The sequence below is a fragment of the Mustela lutreola genome, chromosome 4 (assembly GCF_030435805.1).
Source record: "Mustela lutreola isolate mMusLut2 chromosome 4, mMusLut2.pri, whole genome shotgun sequence".
NCBI lineage: Eukaryota > Metazoa > Chordata > Mammalia > Carnivora > Mustelidae > Mustela > Mustela lutreola.
Window position 1 is genome coordinate 9027240 of NC_081293.1, and position 26853 is coordinate 9054092.

Below are 26853 nucleotides of genomic sequence, written 5' to 3' on the forward strand. Positions count from 1 at the left end.
CCAAATTCAGCCATTGTCTTACCAGCCAGTCCCAGCACCACCACCTATATGGAGTGACCAATGGTATGACAGAGATGTCAGCCCTCTGGCCTGTGCCCACGGCACAGGAATGGGAAGGATGCCCTTGTCTGTGCCCACCCTTCCTCCTGGGCCTTCGTGCCCCTCCTAGCTCCAAAGTGCAGGTTTTGTTCACAGCCTTTGGCGTATTCAGGGACCCACGTGTCCCTTGCCTTCATGCACATAGCCTCCGCTCTGCAAATCTTACTCCCCCAAAGGCAAACCCTACCAGGAGGATCCCTAGTTGGGACAATCACCTGTCCACAGAGCCACCAAATGCCGCCAGACTCAGGGAGCCTCATCACCAGTTTCACAGGAACAAGCACACTGACAACATTATAAATGTGGTGTAATTACTGTTTTTAAAAAGTAGGATTTTTTTTGGAACTCAAAAATAAGGATTTGAAGATTCAAAAATACCATGGAAAAACATGCTTTTGATATTAAAATGTATTACAAACAATTACTAATATGGTATGATACTGGCAGAGAATTATTCAGAGTCTAGAAAGCTCAGAAACGGACTCCAGTGTACACCATGATGGCCTGCATGCTAAAGCCTGAAGCTCTGTGTCCCCCTCCAATTGATGTGCTGAGCCGAGCCTCCCAGGGGATGTACCAGGAGGAGGCCCTTTGGGAGGTGATAGATCATGAGGGCACTTCCCCCGCTTAGACTGCCGAGAGCTTCCTTGTCCCCTCCACCACGTGAGGACCCAGTGGGCAGACAATCATCTGTGAACCAGCAACATGGGCCCTCATCAGACACCAGAGCTCTTGGTGCCTCAATCTGAGACTTTCAGACTCCAGAACTGCGAGAAATAAATTTCTGCTGTTTTTAAGGCACCGAATCTATGGGATTGTGTGATAGCAGCCCACACTGGCTAAGACACTGATATAAGTGGTATTTCAAATCCTTGGGAAGAAATAGATTTTTAAAACTAATAGCACAGGGGAGCCTAGGTGGCTCAGTCGTTAAGCATCTACCTTCAGCTCAGGTCATGATCCCAGGGGTCCTGGGATCGAGCCCCACATGGGGCTCAGTAGGAAGCCTGCTTCTCACTCTGGCACTCCCCCTGCTTGTGTTCCCTCTTTCACTGTCTCTATGTCAAATAAATTTTAAAAATAGCTTAAAACTAATAGTACAGAGGAACTGCTGAACTTGCTCGTAGGCGTCAGGTGGTGGAGTATATTGGATTTTTACTTGTTACTATTTGTCAAAATTAATTCCAGTTGTAACTATTCTATAGGAGTAAAAAGTTATAATAAATGTATCAAGAGATACAAGGAGGCATGTTAGTAGTTTTGTGGCAAATTACTTTCTAAGCATGACAGGAAAGGTAAAATCCATACAGGAAAAAAAAAAAAAAGACACCCAATAAACAGAAGCATCTAAATGAGAGAGACAAGTGATAAACAAGGATAGTATTTAAATACAGAAGATGAACAGAGAACAAAGATCACTAGGTCATACACATACAGTTCTTGGAAACAAGAAAAATTCAAGCAACAATAAGAAACATAGATAAAGACAACCACAGGCAGGCCACAAAAAGGACAAAGAGAAGTGGCCAATTAACATTTAAAAAAACCTGGACTTCCTATAATTTTCAAAGAAGCATAAAACTGAAATCACAAGAAGATATTCTTTCAAATCTGACTGCCAGAAATGACGGACTCCAGCACTGCCCAGGACACGAGGAAATGGGCTGGTCTCACGCATTATCGGCGGGAGCAGAAATGACACACATCCGTCCTAGGAGACTGGCAGGACCAGCTGTGAAACATGCACACCCGGTCGGGATGCACCAGTCCTGGAGGCAAAGACCCACCTTGCAGCGTCGTTAGAATGGCAAAAAGTTGGAAACAACCAAAAGGTCCAGTGAAGGAATGGGTTGAGAATTTCCCATAGAGATACACAACTAAAGATTTCAACCTCAAGACATGGTGGGGTTGCTCCGTAGTCACTGATACGTGAGGGTGTCTGTGATATTTTGTGGCGTGGAAGGAAGGCTACAGAAAGCTTGTATCACATTGTCCCAAATACATAACCATGCTTGTGCCCGCATGTAAATAAAAACAAAGGCACGTCCAGAACAAAGTAAAGTGTGGGAATGTCAGGTGCGTTTTACATTATTTTGTCTGGGGCATCAAATTAAATGTAAAATGAAACTTGCATGTGTGTGCAAGGGGCCTGCGGCCCTCCAACAGCTGTGAGCAGCTGCCCAAACCTCCGCGTGCGTGAAGGCCTTGCCCGGAGCGGTCGTTCCTAGCAGCGGGTCTGAAACCCGCTTCCCATCTCGTGGATGGCCCTTTGGGGCCTATCTAATCAACAGAGAGCTAGATTTGGGCTGTTTCCACTTCCTAACCTCTTCCAATTGTGAAGTCATTGGTCTTTAAAAGGGACTCCAAGAGAGAGAGAAAAGCTCCTTAGTCAGCCCAGAGTTTAAGGGCAGAAGCTTCAGCTGAATTCCAGCTGCAAGTAACTGAGCGGACGTTGGCATGCGGAGGGCGAGGGAACCGGGTACTCTGGGGTCGTCATGGCTTATGTTGTGGGAAAGCTGCGAAAGCAATTCCAACGCCTCGAGGAGAAAGTTGCGTGTTCGCGCTAACTCAAGGAGGAGCGGAAGTACAAAGCCAAGACGACCAGGACAGGGGCCTTCTGTAAAGAGCGGCGAGAATTATGGCAGAGAGGTGGGGAAACCAGCAAACAGAGAACGATTCAGTTGCACAGGGACGTGGGGTATGCAAGAAGCACTGTGTGAGAAGGTCGAGGGCTGTGAGGTTAAGCTGTTAAGAAATTAACGGTTTAAATACCGTTCATCTGAGTGTTTTGCAAACGGAGAACTCAGACTTGCTTTCCAGAGATCACAGGTGCTTTATGAGAAGTTTTACATCTCGCACTTGAATTTTAATTTAATTTTTAAAAAACTCATAAGGGGACGCTTGGGTGGCTCAGTCGGTTAAGTGTGGGGACTCAGTTTTGGCTCAGATCAGGCTCTTACGGACAGGAGATTGAGCCCCACATCCAGCTCCATGCTGGGCATGGGGACTTTGCTAATGATTCTGTCTCCCTCTGCCTCTGCCTCCACGCTCATGTACTCCCTCCCTAATAATTACAAAAAAAAAAAAAAAAAAGACTCCTGAGATGGATCTCGATGGTCTCCTTATGCCTGAATACTACCACTCTGCCTCTGTGTCCGTGTGTGTTTGCCAGCACCGTTGCGCAAGGCAAGACACCGATGAAAGCGCCATGCGCCATGCAGACCAAGTCTTCACGTCACGTTTGTTCGTATGTCTGAGCTGAAGACAGCGTGAGTTCTTGCGCTCTGTACTTTGCTCAGCTCCATGCGAACACATCTGAAAACGTCGAAGGTATCGTTGTCTAGGAATGTAACTTCTGAGAACTGAGTCTAGGTAAGACAGAAAACCCAAGCATATCCACAGAGGAAGATAGAGGAGATGGGAGACCGTCGGATGCGCCGTCCCGAAGGAGGTTCAGAGGGCGTCCTCAGGACAGCACCAGCTCTGCAGAGTGGTAATCAGACAGGCCAAACGGAGAAGAAAGGATGGATAACGCGAGTGACATCAAGCAAGACAATGAACACCGAGTATGCCAAAGCCACAAAGGAACACATACCCTGGGACCGGTGGCTCCTGTTTGGAAACAGTAAGATTCCAGAGGGAACAGATTTTCACCTTACGAAGGACCAGAGGCAGGCCCAAATGGGCTTTGATGCAGCAACTTTCTGAATCATGGAAGTTCCCCACGCTTCCCATCCACTCCTCTCCCCACCCCCACCACACACCTGCTGAAGCTAGTGCGGCTGCTCCAAGGGGCAGAGTTTGGGAGGAGGGAAAGGAGACGACAACGTTTGAGAGAATATTGACATTTTGGCACCAGTTTGGGCCCTTCAAATCCCAAATCAGCATCTGCAAATGTACTTGTCATGTCACGTGGTTTTCACTGAGTGAGTTCCTTCTTCTCTCCCGGGACCTTGCGGAAGCCCTTCCAGCACAACGCTGGTCACCCGGTGTGTCGCGTCGCTCACTGGCTGCGCCGGCCTCTGCACGTGGGGACTCCATGCTGCCGCAGGCTTCCACACTTCTTACGGCACTTTCTCTCTCTCCACGGATTCCTTGTGGACATGATCATAGGTGTCCTGGGCATCGCCTATCATACACCAGAGACCCCAATTTACCCAAGATCTTGTACTAGAAGGTCAAAGTCTTCCCATCCACAGGTGATTAGAACCAGTCCCTACAACTATTTCCAATGCAAGAATTTGGCATCCTAAAACGATTTGATTTTATAGTCCTTATTCTGGTAATCTTATTAAATTTATACAATGTCAAATGTCAGGGCTTCAAATCTCTCAGGGAGGTTATGACCAGGATACTTAACATACTATTCTCAAGTGCTAAATTTAAATGTATATATAAAGAAATTATTATTTTCAAATTTCTATCATTTGAAATAGTATGGTTCTGGGAACTATTAAGCAGAGATGGAATGAAAATTAAACTCATTTAATAGCCTGGAGATAGGACAAAATAAACAAAGAATAGTTTTTGAGACTTCTACCAAGGCTGTTAACACCATTACAGTTGAGAACCCAAACTGTGGTATCAAAAGAATTGTGGACTTTTTTTTTCTAAGATTTTACTTATTTATTTAACAGAAAGAGAGAGAGACAGAGAGAGCACAAGCAGGGGGAGCAGCAGGCAGAGAGAAAGGAGAGGCAGGCTTCCCTCACAGATCAGGAAACCCAACTCGGGGCTCGATCCCAGGACTCCGGGATCATGACCTGAGCCAAAGGCAGATGCTCAACTGACTGAGCTACCCAGCTGCCCCCAAAAGAACTGGATCTTAAATCTAATATTACCAAGTTCATTACCAAACCTGTAAAATGGGATGCAGGTGTGGCTATAAAGGCATCATTAAGAGGTCCTTGTGATGATGCAATTATTTTGTATCTTGACTGTATTTGTGTCAATATCCTCATTATAATATTTTCAGCATATCATCACTGGGAAAGGCTGAATAAAAGATACACAAGAACTCTTACAACTACACGTGAATCTGTAATTCTCTCTGAATAGTTTAAAGAAGTTATTTGTGAATGTTGACTTAAATTTTATATTAATTTTGAAGTTATCCTATGCAAGTACATATCTTCCCTAATTTCTATGATGAGTGAAATAAAGTGAACTAGACTACAAATTACTTTAAATTTAGCAATGACATAACCAGAAGGTGGCACTGTTACCACATGACTGTACCATAGTAAGGCACTACTCACTTTAAATATCCGGAAAATAGAATACTAATTTTATCACTCAAAATTGTAAATGCTAACCCCAATTCAGTAATATTTTCAGTAAGTCTTAGCTGAGGTTTGCAAAAATATAATTTCATAAATCATTAAAAAATAAAAATATACAAATAATTAATTTGGGGTCTGTATAACATGGATAAGATTGCAAATGGAAAATACAAACCCATCAAGTGTATTTTCATCACGTCTGATGTAGACTGTCATACCCGTAGAAAGACAAGGAAAATTCTTACCAAATCTGGTATTAATTTGTTATGTCTCTGCACTTTTTAATACAAGTATTTCCTGCCTCACCTACTGTTGTTTTGATAAAGGTACGAGAACCACTTAAAAGAAAATTCCCGAAATGCAGCTAGAAGGGGAAAAAAAAAAAAAGGCTGAGAAAGGGATTTCTTTTTTTGTGAAAGCAACAAAGTTTAGAACTTTCTTGTTTTGGGTCTTTTTAAAAACTAAAAGAATTTAAAATACTTTTCAGGGAAAGGAAATTAAGTTGTATCAGTTAATAAAGATTACTAAGAGATGGCCTTCATCCAATTCCATCATTATTTGATGCCGCCTATATAGCAGACACGGACTCTCCGTTACCAACAGTGGGTCTGAAAAAAATAACTTCTAACATGACAACGGCCCCTCTGAGAATTAAAATGCCCTCTGCCCCCCCGCTTTGGTCATGCCATGTCCAGTCTAACCAATAACCAAGCAGAGCAAAAGCAGCCTGGACAATTCAGAGTATGCTTTGAAACCGACATGTATCATAGTACTTTTGAGGACATGTTTTTCTTTTGCTTTAGGGAAGCAAAATAAGCAAGCCCTTTTCCCCAAAACCAGTCATCTTTCCTTGTACAGATACATCAAACTATGCCTTTCAAAGGTTACCAAATAATTAGTCTGTCCTTAAATATGTAACTTCCAGTCAATCACCTATATTTTGTACTAATTCTATTACCTGTTCACACCAGAGCGGACCCAAACAAAACGAGATGTAAGTTAGAATTTTGAGTTTATTCTCAAGTCATTACAGTGTTCAACCAGTTTGACATTATAAAGATAACAGACATAAAAGTAAACACTGGGAAGCACATGTACATTCCCATTCTGAAAGAAGACATGTTATATATACAGAAAAAAAAATGCAGCAAATATTAAGGTATTCAAAGTGATTTTTTGACAATTCAGATGTGACATATTTACAAGAAAAGTATAAGTTTTAAAATAATTAAATAATTTTCATAGAATTATAAAAGTATGGAGATAAATATTAGAGGAGACCCTGACAATCACAAGAACATTTTCCTATGCTACTTAATACAAGGGCAGTTCTATAAAAAGTCCCAAAATAGAGCCAGTATTTTGCCACTATGAAATATATCAAATTACCAATACCAAAATATGCTAAAATGGACATGCAATGCAGAAGCTGTACCAAAGAAAAAAGCATGAGGCTCCTGAATATTGCAAACTGTCTACACAAGATTTCTTAGGTGTGTTCATGAAAAAGTAACTTTCAAAAGAGCCATTATAATGGATACGTTGGCAGAAAAAGTGATAGCTACTTAAAACTTTGCATCTACCATTTTCCAATGTAGCTGCAAAAAAGGAAAAAATAGAAATACAACTTTAAAATATTAGCTTATGAATAAAAAAGTTGAGTGGTGCACTTAATGCATTTAGATTTTTAAACTGATTCCATAATTCCCCTATAACAGATGGTAACCTCTGGACCCCACCACTGTAGTAGGAAATCTCTCTCCTTTTCTCAAACCAGACATCATCTTAGGAAATGCAAAGGAGAAAAAGGGACATACATGAATTCAAAACAAAACAGCACAGTAAGATGGCAAAATATCATAAAAATAGCAGCATGTGAAATTCAAGACTAGTTTCTTAAAGCAAATGTTTAAGACTCAACTGTAAAAATGGTACTTCAAACTGGTCTATTACTCAACGCTTGAAACGAAGGGTTTTTAGAATGGTGCTGACATTTACGATACCCCCGTGATTAAACGTATACTCAAATTTGTGTTTTACATCTCTATTGCACACGTAGAAGAATAAAAGCATCCTGGCATCTTGACCATGAGAAGATATCTTATTGAGCACATTCAACTATGCTACTGAAAATTAATTTTATCCCAATGTTAAAAACTGATCATGTAGGACTTCTGAGCACATTATTCCAACAACATCCTCCAACAAGATGAGGTTAATCAGGGACAAAAGGGGAGGCTGCAATCACACAGCTAAGGGCAGAATGTCTTGACATATAAACTTGAGGTCTTTCACTGATCCAAATATAGAAATAAGAACTATTTATAAAACCTTGATATGAAAATCAGATCACCCAGAAATTTCACACCAAATCATTTTCACTGTCTCATAAAAGCAAAGACTGCTGCAAGCCCCAGGTTTTTTTCCAACTCATGTCGAAGACACAGCTGTGTGAGTTCTAGTTTCCACCTCATGCAACCTACAACCCTCACTAACAGGTCCAATGATCTCCTCTACGCAACACTGGCCACTCACCTTAACGCCCAGAGCAACAGAGATGGTTATCGTTTCCAAGCTGTCCATACTGTAGTATAAATTTTACAGCACCAAAGACATCATGATTTTAGATATCTTAGTCTGACAATATTTCATTCAATAATATTCACCAGTAAGAATATGTAAATATCAAGCATCTAATAGGAAATCTAAGTAGCATTTTAAAAACAACCAAAATAATTAATATGCATTTTTAATGTTTTAAGTTGTTAAACATTTAAACTGTCAAATTCACTAGGAAAAAATACCACACACACATTTTCATCACCCAAAAGAGAGCACACGAAGCTTCAGACAGTTGATACTGAAACAGGTTTTTTTCTTGTGTTGTGTGTTTTTTTTTAAAGAAATTACATTTAATTTGGCCACTCCCTAGATTCTTGGTTTACCAGCTTATAAAGAGTACATCAAAGAGGCAGTATAATATGTGTATTAAAAACCGTTTCGTCCTCTATCATCTTTGGCTAGAAGGGCCGAGGAGGCAGGTGAGGCTCCACGCGCTTCCGTCTCACACGTCACTGACCGGAAGGCTTGCGTCATCCAAGTCCACGGGGTCACAGTCCTTCTCCTGAGGGCCATTTCTACTTTGAGGTTTTAGCAGCGCTTGTTCAGTCACTTTGGAAGCTGGTTCTCTTGGAGAGACAGTCTGGACCTTGAAGTTCCCTGGCTTGACCTTGGCAAGAGATTCGTAAAATCCTCGCTTCTCCATGGTAAAGCTTGAGACCAAAGAGTTGCTGCGAGAGGCTGCGGAATGTGGGCTGGCGGCTGCGCTGGCAGAGCGGCAAGCGGGTTTGGATTCGGAAGCACAGCTGGGATGCTCCTGCAAAGACGGGTGGTGGTCAGATGCAGGCAAACAGTAACGACAGAGTTAGTAACTCAGTGTGAGACTTTCTTCTCTGAAAACCAAACGAAACACACACACACACACACACACACACACACAGAGCAGAAGCATGAGCCATGCAGCATACATGTGCAAGTTCTTTCCCAAAGCAATGCATTTTTAGAAGTGAGGTTAAAGCCATGACAGTCGACAACCATTTCCACTAAGAAACCAGTCCTGTCACCAAAGCTTTGCCACTTGAAGACTCAGGCAGCCTACCCCGGGATGCAGGGCTCCAGCTGCAACCGAACTGTGTTTAAGAAGGGGGCCTAGCGGCTCTGCCATCCTATTTAACAGCATCTTCTCAATCAAGACTAGGAATCCTCCCACATATTTTAGGAAGATAAAAAAATTAAAATGCAGAATGTAAAAAAGGAAAGGCCGTATTTCTTTAGTAAGTGGAACTCACTGTTTGCCAAACCTACGGCTTTCTCTGACAGTCTGACAAATTTAGTTTTTCATCCCTGAATTTTGCTGCAACCAGTAGCGGCGCAGGCTTTTCACTGTTCCTTTCAGGGCACTTACTTAGTTTTGAGTATGTCATACGTTCATACGGTTAAAGGTCTTAAAGGCAGCAAAGGGTACATATTTGATCATTTATTAAAACTGGAGAAATAGCTATCAGTTGTGAATCTTAATTCTGATTTGCTGCTAATCAAGGACAGCCTTCACATGACCATCCCAAATGCCCTGCCACACAGCTCCTAGCATACTGCGGTCCCATGGGATACTAGCGGCTTTGAAAACAAAGTGCTACAAATTGACAAAACACTAGAGATTCCAGGAGCTGGCTAAACTTCACCTGAGATTTAAAATGTCATGCAAAGTATAGTAATGTAGAGTTTATCCAATGTATATGCATGCACGAGTCTGCATATATTATTAGAACAAGGGTGCGGTTAAATGGTATAGTATAAAAAATTTCAAAATACATAAAATACAGAAGTTGAAACTTGTGGCAATTCAGGAAACTAATTTTTAGAAGACAGCTTAATGTGACTTTTTCAATTAGTAAGGTTCCATTTTTTCATGATTTATCTTTTTCATTATTGTTTAAATATGCATATCCAAACGGATGACTGCAGTGAAGTAGTTTGCGTTAGTGTCGACAAAGTCAGTTACGGTAACTGCAAAGGGCAGTTTGGTTAACTCAACTTTCTATGATCAGTTGTAAGTAGTGAGTGAGTCCGAGCCCTCTAGTAAGAAGGCACGTTTGCGTGAGAGCCCACATACGTGCTGCATTCACCAGTTCTTGATGTATACCTCTGTATACAAGGATTCGACAGCCTTCTGGCCTGCCGCATCTGGAACACAGTGCAAAGCTAAGATTAGAGTTAACCTATACTGGGGAGAGGGAGGAAAAGAGAAAGTTCTGCTGACAGTTACAGACAGAGAGTCCACTTTGCCCCCACCACAAAAGCACAAAACACAGGTGCCCTTCTCCAATGTTTCCTCTTCCCAAAGACACTGTTTTGCAGAAAGTCCCATACCTGGCAGCCGGAAAGGTCACATAAAACACAGGCAGTTACAAAATTAATACTATGAAAGTGACTTCTAAGATATTCCAAAAAAGGATATAAGGAGAGAAATTTAAGAAGTGAGAAACTTGGACTTGTATTTACTGATCTGTAGTTATTACTACCAGGAAACTATTAAAAGACAGAATTATTACTAGAAAAATACAAACGTGCAGAACATCTGGCATTAACAACAAATCTGTAGAAGGTAATAAAGGCTTTCATGCTACATGTGAGACTACATTCTGCAGACAGAAGTGCTACATTTCAAGACACTTAATGTTCTTTTTTTCTCGGGACACCTGGGTGGCTCAGAAGGTTAAGCGTCTGCCTTCGGCTCAAGTCATGATCCCAGGGTCCTGGGATCCAGTCCCACCTTGGGCTCCTCGCTCAGCGGGGAGACTGCTTCTCCCTCTGCTGCTGTGCCTCCTGCTTGTGTTCCCTGTCCCCATCCCAATAAATTAAAAAAAATCTTTAAAAAAATTGTTTTTCTATTCCTCAGTAGAGATGAGAGACCACTGACCAAGGTATTCTAGAGCCCAATCTTATTCCTACGATGTTCTTAAACATGATAAATTAAAAACATTTTTCCTATTTCTGAAAATGTTTAACATTTCAATTTTATTATCATATTACCACAAAGACAATTCTGATAGTGAAAAGCGGCAGGTTTTTAAATTACCCTACCAGAAAATGAAAATGAGACTATGCAATGGAAAATAGTGGCTGAGAACAGGAAATCGTATTAATTCTGGGTTCAGCGGCTCAAAGGTCTTAGGGCACTAGTAAGTTAAAATAATCCTTAACTAAAATTAGAGGGAGTGAAGAGGAAATTGAGGCTTTCAGCAAACTGTGTAATGCTACAACCTCAGGTGCTTTACAGGATTAGGCCACATCCCATACTAAGAATTTGTCAAGTTGTAACAAATCTAGACCTTGTGACAAGTAAGAACTCCTAAAACAAAGCAAGGAAATGTTCATTCTTTAGTTGCCCTGCTTGTGCATTTAAGACAATACAATGCACAGAAAGTTATGTATACATAACACTACAAGGAAGCATTAAATTAGAAATGGATTATTTTTTGCAAGTCCAATTGGTATGAAAGTCAACATGCAAATAAACCTCAATACAGAACGAAACCAGAAGGATTAGGGGGAGAGGAAGGAAAATAACTCGACAGGATGGCGGGGGGTGGGGCCTTAGGGAGTATCACCCCAGAGAACAGGGAACATACAGAAGATGCTGATCGGCCAGGCCCCCGCTGGGCTACAATGGCACCAGAGACTGCTTTAATCCAACTGTGCATCTCCTCGGGACTATCAGCCTAAGGGAGAGAAAGGACTCATTCAGTCAGTTCATCCTCATAATCAGCTCCTATGTCTACAGATCCAGTGTGCCCCTTCTGGTAAATTACAGAGTCAACAACAAAATCATTCCAAGGCAATGCTTTCCAAAAAATTTTAGAAATCACTTTTTAAAGCCAGGTTTTGAGGGGAAGTTACTATAGAGACCAGAGTTGGACACCTGATATTTTAAGATCAGACACATCAAAAAGCGTCAACATGAGTACTTCTGGAGCGAAGATGAGAGGAAGAAGTCAAAGACAAACCTCAACTCGCTCTATCTACTGCTAGACTGTCTGTTACAAGAGTATCCATGTAATTGTGTGGTTAAAAAACATGTTGACATCATTTTGTATATTACTCTCCTAGAATTCTTTTCTAGTACTACACTATATACTGAAACTCTGGTAGTCATATTCCAAAGTAGCATATTCCTTGATAGGACCTTGCTTCCCAATGTGAATTTAAAACTTTACTATGACTTTAAATCCAATTAAACAGAGATCCTGCCTTTTACTTGTGTCCAAAGATTTTAAGTCACAACATGTTCTTTTGAATCAATGACTGTAACAAGGACTTTTAAAAGGAAAAACTCAAATCAGGAAAGGTGAAGCACAAATCTAGAAATCAATGTGGCAAAAAAAGGGGGGTTAAAAACGTTGATACTCTGATGGCCATTCCTGATCTAGAAACTTAACCTAAAGAGAAATCAAGGCAGACTTAAGCACAAAAATGTTCACCACCACATTATTTATCATAGTAAATGTACAAAACTATGTAAATAACCAGTTAGAGGAGCAGAGAAACAGTTGAACTGCGGAACATTCACATAATAGAACATGGTGCAGCTGTAAAAAGTTTTTACAGAATTTGTAGTGATGTGGAAAAAAAGATTATTAATACATTCAACAGAATAGAACATTGTGTACTTCATAAGACCCCACTTGTTATAAAAATATACACCTTTAAGAAGGCATTAAAATAAGAATGATTTCCTGAACATGGGATTTTGTGTGCTTTATATCCTTTTCTTCATATTTTTTATATTTTCCCAATTTCATGCAATCATCATATGTAACTTTTATAAAACAAAAACGAATGTTCTTTTAAAAAAAAAAATTTCAATCTAACTAGTTTGCTGTGTAAGTAAAAGGTGTATTTTAAACTTAAATACAGGATGCCTGTCTCCCACCTGTGTGCTCCACTGTCTGTTTTTATTATGGGTATTTTAGACCCGGTTTCTAACATTACCAAAAATGACACAATCAAAATTCCAAAATATGTGCAAAAATAATCCAAACTGAAAGTTAGCATCTAAATTAAAACAGCACTTCCCTTCCCACAAATACAATTTAATTCTATTCTGCCACTCAGAACAAAGAGAGCCCTATTTGCTAAAATGACCTACCAATAATTTTACATGTAACTTTTTTTTTTTTTAAGGATTTTATTTATTTATTTGACAGAGGGAGAGAGATCACAAGCAGGCAGTGAGGCAGGCAGAGACAGATAGGGAAGCAGGCTCCCCACTGAGCAGGGAGTCTGATGCGGGGCTTGATCCCAGGACCAAGATCATGACCTGAGCCAAAGGCAGAAGCTCAACCCAGTGAGCCACGCAGGTGCCCCATAACTTTTTTTTAAGTTGTGAATTACAGCTGTCATGTTTTTCTTTTCTTATTCACATAAGCTACAAGTTTATTTATATTTACTTCACCTCCAAAATTATTAATCTCTTGGTAAGAGGATCCATAATCTCCAAACTCACCTGCACATAGAAAGTTCGAGACGATGTTACAATTTCAAAGAGATTGTCCCTCATCATTATGTCACTGTCAACAAAAACAAACGTCCAATTGCACGTAAATAGCAGTTGTTGGATAGTGTTTCTTTCACTTGTTTATCTAGTACCAAATATATGTCAGTAAGAGAATAAATAGAGATAAAATACTGGTATAATTTAGCAAAACCAAATTAGCAACTTTTTCAATTTATTCTTGCATTATATTTTCCATATTTTATATAGCTATACATATATTTTTTAAGATTCCTAAGAGAAGTGTAAAATTCAAAGTTTTCAATGGCGAATTAGTCAGTCTGCTCAAAGACACACTGGCACAGTTAACACATTTTTCTTACAAAGCCCTATTATGTAGCAACTTCCAAATACTAAAATAAGTAATAAATCAATCTGTCAAATACGATAGAAGTTGTTCATATTAAATTTTTTCCTTCCCATTAATATGCCTAGGGATTGTTTCTTAACTTTCAGTTTTCAAATAAAACAAAAAATATCTCAATACTTTAATCTGAAGATTTTGTAAGTTTAAGCATATCCCAACTACAAAGAAGAGTTAAAAATAACCCTAGAAATAACACAGAAAAATATCATCTGTACACATCAATCAAACTAAGGCAATATTGAGTATTGATAAGTTGTGCCAGGAACTAAGTGAGAGCTGGTGCTTACCTCTGCTTACATTCCTGGACTTTATGAACCTCTTTAAGTGGTATTACACGGAGGGGTTCTTTTTCCTGGCAAAAAAGCAAACAGATACATGAGGTATGTTCTTAAAATCCTTTTAAGAAATAGCTGTCTTACTTGGAGATCCAAGTGAAAACTGTGCTTCTTTCTTGAAGCACATCTAAGACCGAAGACCTAAGACCTAAGACCCTCCTGAACCATCTAGCATCAGAAAAGTCCAAACGCTAGGGAAAAAAAAAACAAACTACATACACACCGTAGTTTGAAACAAGGAAACTGGCATATAACCCTTATTCACATTATTTCTGGTCTTAATGATGGTGGAGCTTACTAAAAGCCATTAAACCATTAAACCATCAGACTTTCCCCCGATGGACTCCTATGTGCCTCATAGGTGTAATGCTTCCTCTTCTGGAATGTTTTTTAAATACAGAAGGCACCAGAGTAGCAAATACCCAGCTTTTTTGAATTACATTTCTCATTTAAAGACTATCACTTTTATATGAATACATTATTTCAACAAGCACAACTTATTGAACATTTACTAAGTGCCAGGACATCTGCTAGTTTTTAAACACATTACCTCACTTAAACTTCCCACAACCCCACAATGCATGTACTACTATTCACCAGAGGAAACAGAGCCCCAGACATTAAGTACCTCAACTAAGGTTACAAAACTAGATACAAGACACAACTAGTTCCTAATAGCACATTTATACTATACATTTCATGAAATATTATATGCTGTATTTCACTGAATATCACACTACAAGATTAAGACATACCACTATTTGATGCAGCACTAAGAAAAAACTAAACCATGCCAGAACACTTTTAAAAAGAAATCATGAATCTTTAAGTTTTACAAAATAGTTCATTTTAGAATAATTTCAGACCACAAAAGGCTTACAAAAATAATACAAAGAATTTCTGTATATGTAGTACCCTGTTCTCCAAGATGTTAAAATTTTACACTTGCTAAATCATTCTGTTTGTGTTCATATATGTGACTATGCTGTATATACATATACCTTTCCTGAAATGTCTGAAGGCAAGTCATAGCTAGGATGTACTTTACTACTGAATACTTTAGTGCAGATTTCCTAAAACAAGGATGTTCTCTTACATAGCCCCGGTACAATTAGGAGAACCACAAACTCCACACTGCTGCAATACTGTTATCTAATCTACAGACCATCTTCAGAGCTCATTAACTGCCCAGCAGTATCCTTGACAAAAACAGGAAAACCATGGCTTTTCTGCTTCAGGGTTCAATATGGAACCAGACCTTGTATTTAACAATCATGTCTCTTCATGTCCTTGACTGTCGAAGAGTTCTGCTGTCCTTTTTTCTCTTTCATGACCTTTATAGTTTTCAAGAGTCCAGGCCAGTTATTTTGTACAATGTCCCTTGATTTGGACTTGCCTGGTGTGAACCATGCTTGGATTCAAGCTGTCAAGTTTTGGAGGGAAACAACGGGTAAAATATGTTCTTCTCATCCCATCATTCTCAGGGAGTGCATGAGAGTGGTGTGTCCCATAATGAGGAAGTTAGTCCTCATCTCTTACGGTCACGTTTGCCAGGAACTAGAAAGCTATCCTCGTCTCCTCTGTCGTTCTCATCTTGTGGGAAGATACTTGGAGCCTATGGAAGACCTAGTTTTCCTTCATTGTTTTGTCCACTAGTTTTATCGAACTCGAAGAATTCTTGCCTGAAACCATTACTACAGTAGCTGCCAACAGTGATTTTTTTCCCCTAACCCCATCAATCCATCTACATATGGTAGCTAGAATTTTGCTCTAAGGAAATGGTTTTCCTCCCATTTAATTCATTTAATTAATGAATGAATAAAAATTCATTCATTTTTATTCTCTGGGTTATAATCCATTCCTATCATTATTTGTTTAGGCGATCAAATTGTGTGAGTTTGGGGCACTGGAAGTCCCTGCAAGCTGGATTTGCGTCCTTTTGGCATATCCCCATCATCCTCTGAGCCACTTCCTTATCTTCTGTCACAATTTACTTTCTGGACTCAGCTTGTTCTATTCCTCCTGGCCTACCTCTGAAATCTGCCATCTTTCCAAGAGTTCACATTCCTTTTGTTAGAGAATAGCCCTTACACTTGTTTTGGGGGGAGAGGACTGCCCATCTCTTCACTCAACCATGGCTTTCTCATGAGAGATGAGAAGTAATATTTCTCTGAGGTTTTAACTTACGCTTCTTTAAGTATGAGTGATGCAGAATATCTCATATACGTTTAAAGCCCATTTAAGTTTCTTCGTAGATGAAATGTCTATTCATATCTTTTACTTCTTTTTCTTTTTCTTTTTTCTTTTTTTTTTTACTTCTTTTTCAACCAGATATTTTCCCCCTTGGTTTTCTCTCCGTAAACTTTGAACCAACCACAAACTTAGACAAAGGCTGATAACACAACACAGAGACCTGACCTTCCTGAACCATTTCAGAGGAGCTGCTGACCTGGCCCAATGACCCTTCACTTTACAGTATATTTCCCACGAAGACATCCCTCTTATCACAATACAACTACGGAAATCAGGAAAGTGTCCACCGAATGTCCTTTATTAAAACAGAAGAATTCAGTTCGGGATCGCTGGCTACATTTACTCACTTCATCTTTCTTTTCCTCAGCTGTTCTTGACTCCCACAGTCTTGACTCTACTGAAGGCTCCAAGGCAGGGCAGTTATTCTGGAGAAGGTTCCTGATTTCGGTGTGTCTGATCCTTCCTGAAGTCTAAATTCAGGTTAGGCGTCTTTGGCAGGAACATCACAGAAATGAGGCCACAACCTTCTCAAGCTATCCTGTCAGGTGGTAAATAACTTGAATTCCTCTCACCACTGATGAGCTCCGCTCTACTCAGATAACTGGATTAGAGAGGTATCTGACTTTAGATTACAGTGGTAATTCTATCACTGTAAAGTTACTATTTCCCTTTTTGTACTTAATGTGTATTCTGTAGACAGGGACTTTGAAGCTTTGTGATCTCTGGTTCCTCATCTTACATATACAGACTCATGCATACACTCATTTATATCTATGTGGGTTCATGGACTCTTACTTTATTCAAAAGGCAATAATCTGTTACCAACATCACTTATTTTGATGCTCAAAATGCCCCCAACATGATAAAGTGCAATGTTTTCAAGTTGGATTCTGGGTCCTTTTGACATGTCCCTAGCATTCTATGAGTACTTCTTTTCTGATACAAGACATCGCAGTCTTAGTTTCTGTTCATTTCTCCGGTCTCAAGCTTTGGTATCTCGCCATTTCTCCAGGAGTCTAGGTTCCTTTCAGTGGAAAAGGGTGGGTTTTTTCCAGCTGCACAGAGCTACAGAGTATATTCGATGCATATATACATAAGCACATGAATACATTTACATCTATATTTAATTCTACATCTACCTGCATATGTTAAATGTTCATATCAACTCCAATCTAATATAATAGTTTTCTCCTTTTCCATATTTATTATTCCCTTTTTTGACAGAAACTTGGCTTTTAATATATTTCCTTATTTTATCAATAAGTACGCACGTCCACATTCTCTTCTCTCTGCCACCACCCTCTCTCCCAGTGTGGATGTGCTCTTCTCCCTACACTATGTTGGGCTAAAACCCCCAAGAGGATGGCCTCATCCTTCTTGGGCTGTAACTGCTGACACCAGGCTACTCCGGTTCTTCTGCTCCTGGCCCACCAGACGAACACCTACACTGATCTGCCTCAGCTAAAAACTGTAGGCCTGAATTGTTTGGGACTCATGGGAGGAAAAGAGAGTAGAGGGTAAGAAAGGACCCCCTCAATTTTTAAGATTCTTTAGGGATATTAATGTTTTCTCCCTGATATATATTACAAATATTTTCTCTAGTTTTTCAGTTGTGTGCTTAAATCCTTCATACCTACTAAAAAGCATTTAACTTTTTAGAAATACATACATAAATTACATATTTATTTATATCTGTAAATAAATACATACATAAAATAATTACAGAGAAAATACTATGTCTAGGATTTATTTCAAAATATGAAGGGGTAGTAGGAAGTGGTACCTAAGAAACAAAACTAGCCATGTGTTGATAATTACAAAATCCAGGTAAGGAATATACAGGGGTTCCGAATACTATTCTATCTACTTTCTGTCTAAACTTTTAGATGATCAAAAGGTTTTATAAAAGAGCCCTTTTCCAAGCTAAACATCAATTTTTATCATCTGTCATTCTTTTTTTTTTTTTTTTTTAAGATTTTATTTATTTGATGGACAGAAATCACAAGCAGGCGGAGAGGCAGGCAGAGAGAGGGTGGGGAGCAGGTTCCCTGCTGAGCAGAGAGCCTGATGTGGGCCTCGATCCCAGGACCCTGGGATCATAACCTGAGCCGAAGGCAGAGGCTTTAACCCACTGAGCCACCCAGGTGTCCCTATCATCTGGCATTCTTGAGCCTATGGAGGTACATAAGCAAATTGGCTAAGGTTTTTTAAAACTTCACATTCAGATTCCAGCTCTTCTGAATCACTTTCTGACTCAGAGCCATCAGTGTCAACGTTTCTCACTCCATACCATTCTCTGTGTCAAAAAGAGTGTTGGGGATGCAGCATCTCTTAAGAATGCCCCACTGTATCCCTGAGATTTTCTTCACTGCAGGATCTGGTGCTGGGGTTTTCCGATCTTATGCAAGGGGCTGTGCGCACACAAGTGATGCCAACTACCGCAGAACTGCTGCCCGACCGCCCCTTGCCTGCAGCAACTCTAAGACACCCCAAGATTTCAGAAATGTCAAATGTGGGGGAAATGTACCCCTTATCTATTGATATATTTACAGATTCTAGCCTTACCTATGTTTTCTAAATGCTTAACACAGTCCTACATACACACAGCTGTCACTTCCCTCCCTCCTCTGTTAGTTCGGTATTCTTTTATCTCAAGTTTTATAGCATTATGTCTATATGCAGGTTTTCAAAATTTAATAAATGTTTGCATAACAGTTCTTGTCTCGTTGTAATCACTAGGGATGATAGGGGTACATGTCAGTTTCTCTGGCACAGTTGAACTCCTGAAGAAGGTCAGAACATCACTAACTATTCTCTTCATTCCCAGTTCCCAGGACAAGAGCCATGGAGGGCCTCAACGAATATCTGTTGCATAAGAGTAGTGTCATTTATTAAAAGCAATGCGTCAACCTACTAATCAGGCAACGTGTAGCCTTCTGAGATACCAAGTCTGATACTTTTTGAGCCAAGTAACTACTATTTCCAGTTGAGGCTCTTACAATTTGACGTCTGAGCAAGGCTAAATACCCATGTTAAAATGGCTATTCTTGCTACGCGATGCCAATTTCCATTTGAATATTCAAAAACACTTAATTCATTATCTGCCAAGTACCAGGTGCTGTGTTCATAAAAAGGATATAAAAGAGAAGCTCACATAAGTAACTGGTAAAGACAAGTATGCATGTAATTACAAAACACAGCGGGAGGTACTGGGATACAAGTGGGCAATGGGCACCATGATGTGTAGGGAGAAGGCACTTAATCTAGAGTCTGAAACACCTCGCAGAAGAACAGACACCTGAGATGAACCTCAAAATATTCCTTTCCTATTCTCTAAGTACTCTCCTGTCCAATACAGTACCACAAGCCATGTGTAATTATTTAAATTAAAATGGTTTTAATTTTAGAATTGAATAAAGCCAAGCTCCTCAGTCATACCAGCCATGTTTTCAGCATTCTTCAGCCACATGTAGCCAGTAAACCTGGCCAACGGAGATATAGACCATTTCCATCACTGTAGAAAGTTCTACCGGATAGGGCTGTTCTGGTGCCTTCATGCAAATAAAGTACATGATCCCTACTCAAAGGTCCCATAAAACAGGAAGAGCCAGGACAGACATGTAAGGTATAAAAAAGCATTCAAATTATCCCAACAATCTGTTGCAGAACTTGGGCTATGTGAGAAGAATATTTTAAATAAGGATGTTACTCAAACAAGTAAAAGAGAGAATTTCAATATTTGATTCCACCTTCAGATAGGAATAAAAAGGGCTTATATGAGGAAACTTAAAAGTCAATCTGAAACAGGAAAAAAATATCAAGAGAGGGCAAGAAGAAAATACAGAAACTTTGTATTTATAACTCTGTAGAAATACAGCATTAAAATGCTGACTTTTAGAGACTGAATTCTTCCTACAATCTCCTCCAGCTCCCCTTTAGAGGAAATCTACAGACTAAGGAGTTCTGATATTTTTAATTCTTTCAAGGTGAAATGCCTTTGAAGATACAATCTTTTTATTTAAGATTTATTTATAACATTACCATTAAAACATCACAATCAAATAAACTGAAATATATGTAGCTCTCAAAACGAGAATTATTTTTAAAAATAGAAAACAGGACAAGAAACTACACATACACACGCACACACACACACTTAAAATCACCACCGCCTTAACACTCTGCTCAAACATTTCAAGGCAACATGTATGACGGAGCAACATACCAGTTCAGATTTGAAGTAGCCTATTGTGTTTTCATCCAATTGAAAATATCTTCTCTTCCAGTTTTTCATCTACCAGGGATGAACACAGACATAAGACTTCTGTTTCTAAGAATGTCAAATATTAGCAGCCACTTAAATATTCTGATGAGCCCAAAATCAGAGATGTCAAGCCCTGAAAAACCTCACTACCCTCCCTTGAGGAGGACATACATGAAACTTCATCTCTTTCGTTACTCTGGCCTTGAGTTCCTAAGTCAACGTTGGTGGCTAGCTTTCAGCTTGTACGATGTAACTTATACTATGGTTTCATATTTTCAATTCTCTAAAAGTTAAAAAGAAAAAAAGGCACTTCCCCACCCCCCAACCCCACAAAGTAAATGCCATCAAGAGCTCAAGAGCCAGCACAGGAAATGTTATTAAACCACATTAAGTTCTGTAAGATCTGTAAAACACAAGAATCTTTCTCTAGGTACTTTATACTTAGTAGTAAAGCATCAAATACTTAACAAACTGAACCCATTTGTACAAATATTTTTTTGTCACCGAAATACAGTTTTCATGAAAGCACTTCAACATCACTAAGGGTTGTTTGTTATTTTGGACTTGGGAGTAAAACAAAAAGAAAGAAATGTCTCCCTAAAAGCCCTAATTAACACAAGCGAGTCACTGCCTGATGAGATTTCTGACTTTACCTGTAGACCTATGGTGACAGATTCTCAACCTTCCCCTTCATTTCCCTCGGCTTAAAGGTCAGTAGATTAGGGAGACAAGAACTTTTCCATGGCTGACCTAAGCTAATTAGAGTTGCCAGAAAGTGAAGTGAAGTCAAATAAACTTCCAGTAGAATCTGAAGTATTTCTTTACTCACAGAATTTTTTTTTTTTTAATTTTCAAACTTTAAAGTTTATTTTCTCATGAAATTCTAACGATCTGGTTCACATACAGAGTGACAAACTTTGGAAAAGTACTATGGAACCTTAGAAATACTGGTAAATTTACTTGCTCTTCCTACAATGTCCCACCCACGGGTCTGATTCGATGAGAGGATCTGGCTAACCTTTACCAGCTCTTACTAAGGCCCAGGTGCAGTGTTAATACTACCTTACTTTATATCTTGCAAAAAAAAAAAATCTTCAGATGGTAGGTTTTATAACCTAATTTTCCTTAAAAAGAAACTGAGAGACTGAAAGGTTAAATAAGAAGATCAAGGTCACAGAAAATTCGACTGAGGTCAGCCTAACACCGAGTGAGTGAGCCTTCCCACAGCCCTGCCTCCTCTCTTCCTGCACCTCCCCGCTAGAGCTCTCTTTCTCTGACCCACTCTCGAGGGAGGAAAAATCAATAGGAAAGCCTTCTGGGATAAGCTGTTAGGAAAGCAGATTTAAGATTAAAGGTCAGCGGTAATAAGCATTAATTTATCCAGCCAATCACAGACCAAGAAAATAACACTGAGTTATGAACATACAGCCACCCCTATTCTATATCCTGACTCCTCAGCTCACTGGTCTTTGACTTTGGGTCTTCCAAAAAACAAAGCAGGACGCCTGGGTGGCTCAGTCATTAAGCGGCTGCCTTTGACTCAGGTCATGATCCCAGTGTCCTGGGATCGAGTCCCGCATCGGGCTCCTTGCTCAGCAGGGAGCCTGCTTCTCCCTCTGCCTCTGCCTGCCACTCTGTCTGCCTGTGCTCACTCTCTCTGACAAATAAATTTTTAAAAATCTTAAAAAAAAAAAAAGCACATGGCTGGTATGTTGCGAGTTTGCTACCAGAGGACTCATTTTTCATTATTCCCATAAATACCCCATTAAGGTACTCACCACTGCTCCTTGCTTTACACAATATCCAGCTTTGATGACCGCACTGTCTGGAGGCGGCTTGGGAGCAAAGTACGGAAGATGGCTTTGGGACCGTTTCAAATTATTTCTGTCAATACTTTCACCACATTCATTTACTTCTTCTTTCTAAAACAAAAAAGGCAAATAAAGAAATTCTTTTCTTGCTTGTTTAGCTTCAAGGCACAGTTGAATTTCATGTTGTTATTCTAATAAAAAATCTTAAAATCTAATCTTAGTTCAGTTAGGAACACAAATTTTGAAGAGTTCTCTAAATAATTCAAGGTACTTAATCATAACATTCACATCAATAATAAAAACCATAGATCTCTATTTCTCTTGTCTGCTCCCAGTGCTTTTTTGGGGGGTGGGAGGAGGTAGAGGGTGAAGGGGGGTGAACCTTTGATTTTGAAATAATTATACACATTCACTAATATAGGAAGTTGAAATAAAAAAAAGTATACAGGAGGTTATATATACCCTTCAGTTCCCCCAACAGGGAAACTGTACAACTATACTACATTATCAAAACTGACACTGGAACATCCTACAAACTTCGTTCAGATTTCACCAGTTTTAATGCACTCATCCGTCTCTATGTCTGGATCATTCTATGCAATTCTGTCACATGCAGCTTTGTGTAAAACCACCACAACAATATACAGAGGTGTTCACCATTACAAGGCTCCCTTGGGCTACCCTTATAGAGTCCCTATGCCCAACCCCTTGGTAACCCCTAATTTGTTCTCCATCTCAATTATTCTGACAGTCAGGCAATAGGATTTAATGGATCCTACAGTATGTGACCTTATGAGATCAGAACCCTTCCCAGGAAGCTCGTCTAGGCTGCTCCCTGTGTCACTAGTCTGTTCCTTCCTCCTGCTGAGTAGCTCTCATGGTCTAGACATACCATGGGCTGTTTAAGTCTTTGCCTGTTAAAGGGCATTTGAGTTGTTCCCAGTTTTGGACTATAGGAATAAAAGTGCTATGAAGATTCGTGTACAGATTTATGTAAACGTAAGTCTCCATTTCTCTGGGAGCAATGCCTAGGAGTACATATGCTGGGTTGTATAGTAATCACAAGCTTACTTCACTAAAAAACTGCCATGTTGCTTTTCAGAGTGGTCAAACATTCCCACCGGCAATGGAGGAGGGATGCAGCTTCTCCTCATCCTTGTCGGCAGTCAGCACTTGTATTACTCGTATCTGAGTCATTCTGAGAGGTGTGCAGTAATACCACACTGCGGTCTTAATTTGCATTTCCCTACTGACTAATGACAGTGAGAAGCCTTTCTAGAGCTCCTTTGCCATATGTCTATCTTTTATCTTTTGGTGAAATCTCTGTTCGTGAATTCTGCTCACTTCCTAGTTGGATTATTTTTTCACTGCTAAGTTTTGATAGTTCCTTGTATGTTCTCGATACAAGTGTCTGGTTGAATATGTGGCTTGCAAATATCTCCTTAACTTAGTGTGTAGCTTTCCTTGCATCCTCTTTCACAAAGCAAACATTTTCAATTTTGATGAGGTCCAATTTATCAATTTTTCCTTTGATGGACTGCAGTTTTGCTGTCAAATCTAAAAACTCCTTGCCAGAAGATTTTCTCCTAGCTGGAAACAAACCACAAAAGACTGTGGACTCTGAGAAACAAACTGAGGGTTTTGGAGGGGAGTGGGGTGGGGCATTGGGTGAGCCTGGTGGTAGGGATTATGGAGGGCACGTATAGCATGGGGCACTGTGTGTGGTGCAGAAACAATGAATTCTGGAACACTGAAAAGAAATAAAAGAAAAGAAAATAGAAAAAAAAGAATCTAAAAGTTCTGCAGGGGTTTTGTTTTGTTTTGTTTTACATGCCAAGTCCAGTGCTTTTTAAAAAAAGATCTAACTACACTTGTGTTTTCATGGTCCCCAAAGCACCGGCTTCTGTTTATTTATAGTGTGCAACATATTATAATCTAGAATCCCACAAATCAACCAAACATGTATTTTGAAGAACTCTTAAATTTCAGGAGAAAAACCAATGCTCAAGTCTCAACTTGAGGAATTTTCGACCTTTATCCATTTTAGACAGGTCGACAGCAAGAATTATGTACGTAAATTCTGTAATCCCAGCATGTAACTGCTACTAACCCAATAATCACTGAATAAATTAATCACGCAAATAAGATTTATCACTTTCTTGATAATTTAACAATTAAGTGCTTTTATAATGAGTAAATACTTTATAAATTTAAAAAGCTGTATTACAAAAAGCAAAGTAAAAAAAAAATTTAATATGGCAGCTGCAATGGAATCTTAGAACACACTGAATACACCAAAATTAAAACACAACAAAATCTTAATTCTGTATAATATCAAAACAGCCAGAGATACAAACTACTATCTTAATATTGCTACAGACAAATTGTCTTACCACTTATATCAGCATAAGACTAAGACAGGTGAAAGCAACTTAGTATAGTTTTATCTTAACCAGAAGTCTTAGAGGTTAAAATCATTACTTTTTTTAGAAGTACACACACAAACACAATACTAGCTTATACTTTTACCCAACTCTGGTGAAAAATGTAAGCTCCCACAAGAGCATGAATTTTTTTGTTCATTAATATACCCTTAATTTAGAATAAAGAAAGCACACTTTCTTTAGAATAAAGAAAGTTAATTAATGAGTTAAGACTCTCTACTATGACCCTTCCCTGACAGAAGACCTGAAAAATATGGCGCATAAAACGATTTACAAGGTTTATGAAGTGCTCAAGTCCTCTCAGTCCAAACAGGCACAGAGACAAGGAAAGTGCCCAAAGCTGGCAACAGCAATCCATTACCTCTGGACCTGGAGTTTCTCAATAGCTGGTAATTCAGTCTGTATTACAAACTCAGTCATTCAACTCAACAGCAACACGAGAAATTAAAGGTCATTCAAAAGTTTTAATTTCATTCAAAAATTTTTTTATAAATTTCTATTTTTCATAATACCCAAATAAGATATGACTTAGCAGATTGCCACTTGTGTGACAGAACAGAGTCAAAATTCTAGTTTTTCTGTGTGGCTCATCTAGGTCAGGCTGCAGAAAAACAGGTTTAAAAAATATTCGCAAACTCTTTGATGTGGCATTTCATTCCAGGACTTCATCCTTTAAAAAACAATCCTCCACGTCTCTAAAGTTTATGCTACAAGAATGTGCATCACAGGGGTCGCCTGCGTGGCTCAGTCGGTTAGGAATGTTCATCATAGCATTTATGGATAATGGAAAATACCTATTGGTCTCTGTCCCTGGTTCCAGGCACACAGCTCCTAAGATCCTTGTAAATTTCTAAATGATAAGCACTAGGGGCATCTCTTGTTCTAACGCGGTGGCTCTAGGTGGGCTCCCGGATGGAGGCTGCTCACCAGAAAGACCAAGTCATGACTAGAACCTTAGGACTTTCAGACCCGCCTGCCATTCTCCAGAGAGAGGAGAGGGGCTAGAACAGAGCTGATAATGCCTACATGATGAGGCCTCTATAAAAATCCCAAAAGTACATGAGAGAGCTTCTGGATTGGTGAACACTTGGGAGGTGCTAGGAGAGTCCCAAAGCGGGCACTGAGGCTTCACGCCCCCTCTCCTCTCTTCTATCTGGACATTCATGTGCATCCTTTATCATATCCTTTTATAACAAACCAGCAAACAGCAAATACACTGCTTTCTTCTGTTCTGGGAGCCACTCTAGCAAATGACTCAAATCTGGACACTAAGTCATGGGAACATCCAATTTAAAGCCCATCGATCAGAAGCACAAGTAATAACTTGGACTTTCAACTGGCATCTGAAGGGATGCAGGGGGAGTCCTGGAGGACTGAACCCTTAACCTAAGGATTCCAGGCTGAATGTCAAAACTGACTTACACCGCAGGACACCCAGCCAGCATCGCAGAACCCCACACTTCCGATGCCAGCAGCATGCTGAGTGTGGTAGTGTGGGGGAGAAAAAACGGGCTTTTCCTACTCATATTGTTTACAAAAGGAAAAGGAACTCTATTCAACAACAAGGATTTGTAAACTATGGTAAAGTCACGGCAAAAGGACTACAGTCATTAAAAGTGATGTAGAATAATACTTAATGACTTGGAAAATGTTTGAGATATAAGGGGGAAAAGCTGTTTACAAAGTATCTCCACTTCTGGCGACAAAAGCATAAAAGGAGAAAGGCTCAGAGAAAACATGAAAAGTGTTAAGTGCTGTGTATCTGCGATTCTGAATGTTTCATAATAAACACATACTTTTGAAATAAGAAACCAACACTAGATTTTTAAAATTAATTAATTACTGTGTTAATTCAGTAAAGATGTTCTATTTTATAACATGAAAA

The 26853-nt window shown here is 39.5% G+C and overlaps 1 protein-coding gene across 6 annotated transcripts in view; it reads right to left on the minus strand.

Annotated features, from left to right (window-relative positions):
- Nucleotides 1-6376: 6376 nt before the first annotated feature.
- PLEKHA1 (pleckstrin homology domain containing A1) overlaps nucleotides 6377-26853 on the minus strand; it is a 54811-nt gene continuing 34334 nt past the window's right edge. For 3 of the 6 annotated variants that reach the window (XM_059172955.1, XM_059172956.1, XM_059172960.1), the window contains 6 exons: nucleotides 22492-22635; nucleotides 20675-20743; nucleotides 14149-14213; nucleotides 13447-13510; nucleotides 11573-11662; nucleotides 6377-8757 (listed from right to left, as the gene is read on the minus strand). In XM_059172955.1, coding sequence (XP_059028938.1) covers nucleotides 8446-8757; nucleotides 11573-11662; nucleotides 13447-13510; nucleotides 14149-14213; nucleotides 20675-20743; nucleotides 22492-22635 — 744 coding nt within the window. In that variant the 3' untranslated portion in view covers nucleotides 6377-8445. Of the gene's footprint in view, nucleotides 8758-10053; nucleotides 10125-11572; nucleotides 11663-13446; nucleotides 13511-14148; nucleotides 14214-20674; nucleotides 20744-22491; nucleotides 22636-26853 lie in introns of all 6 variants that reach the window. The other 3 variants (XM_059172957.1, XM_059172958.1, XM_059172959.1) reach the window with 3 other exon arrangements.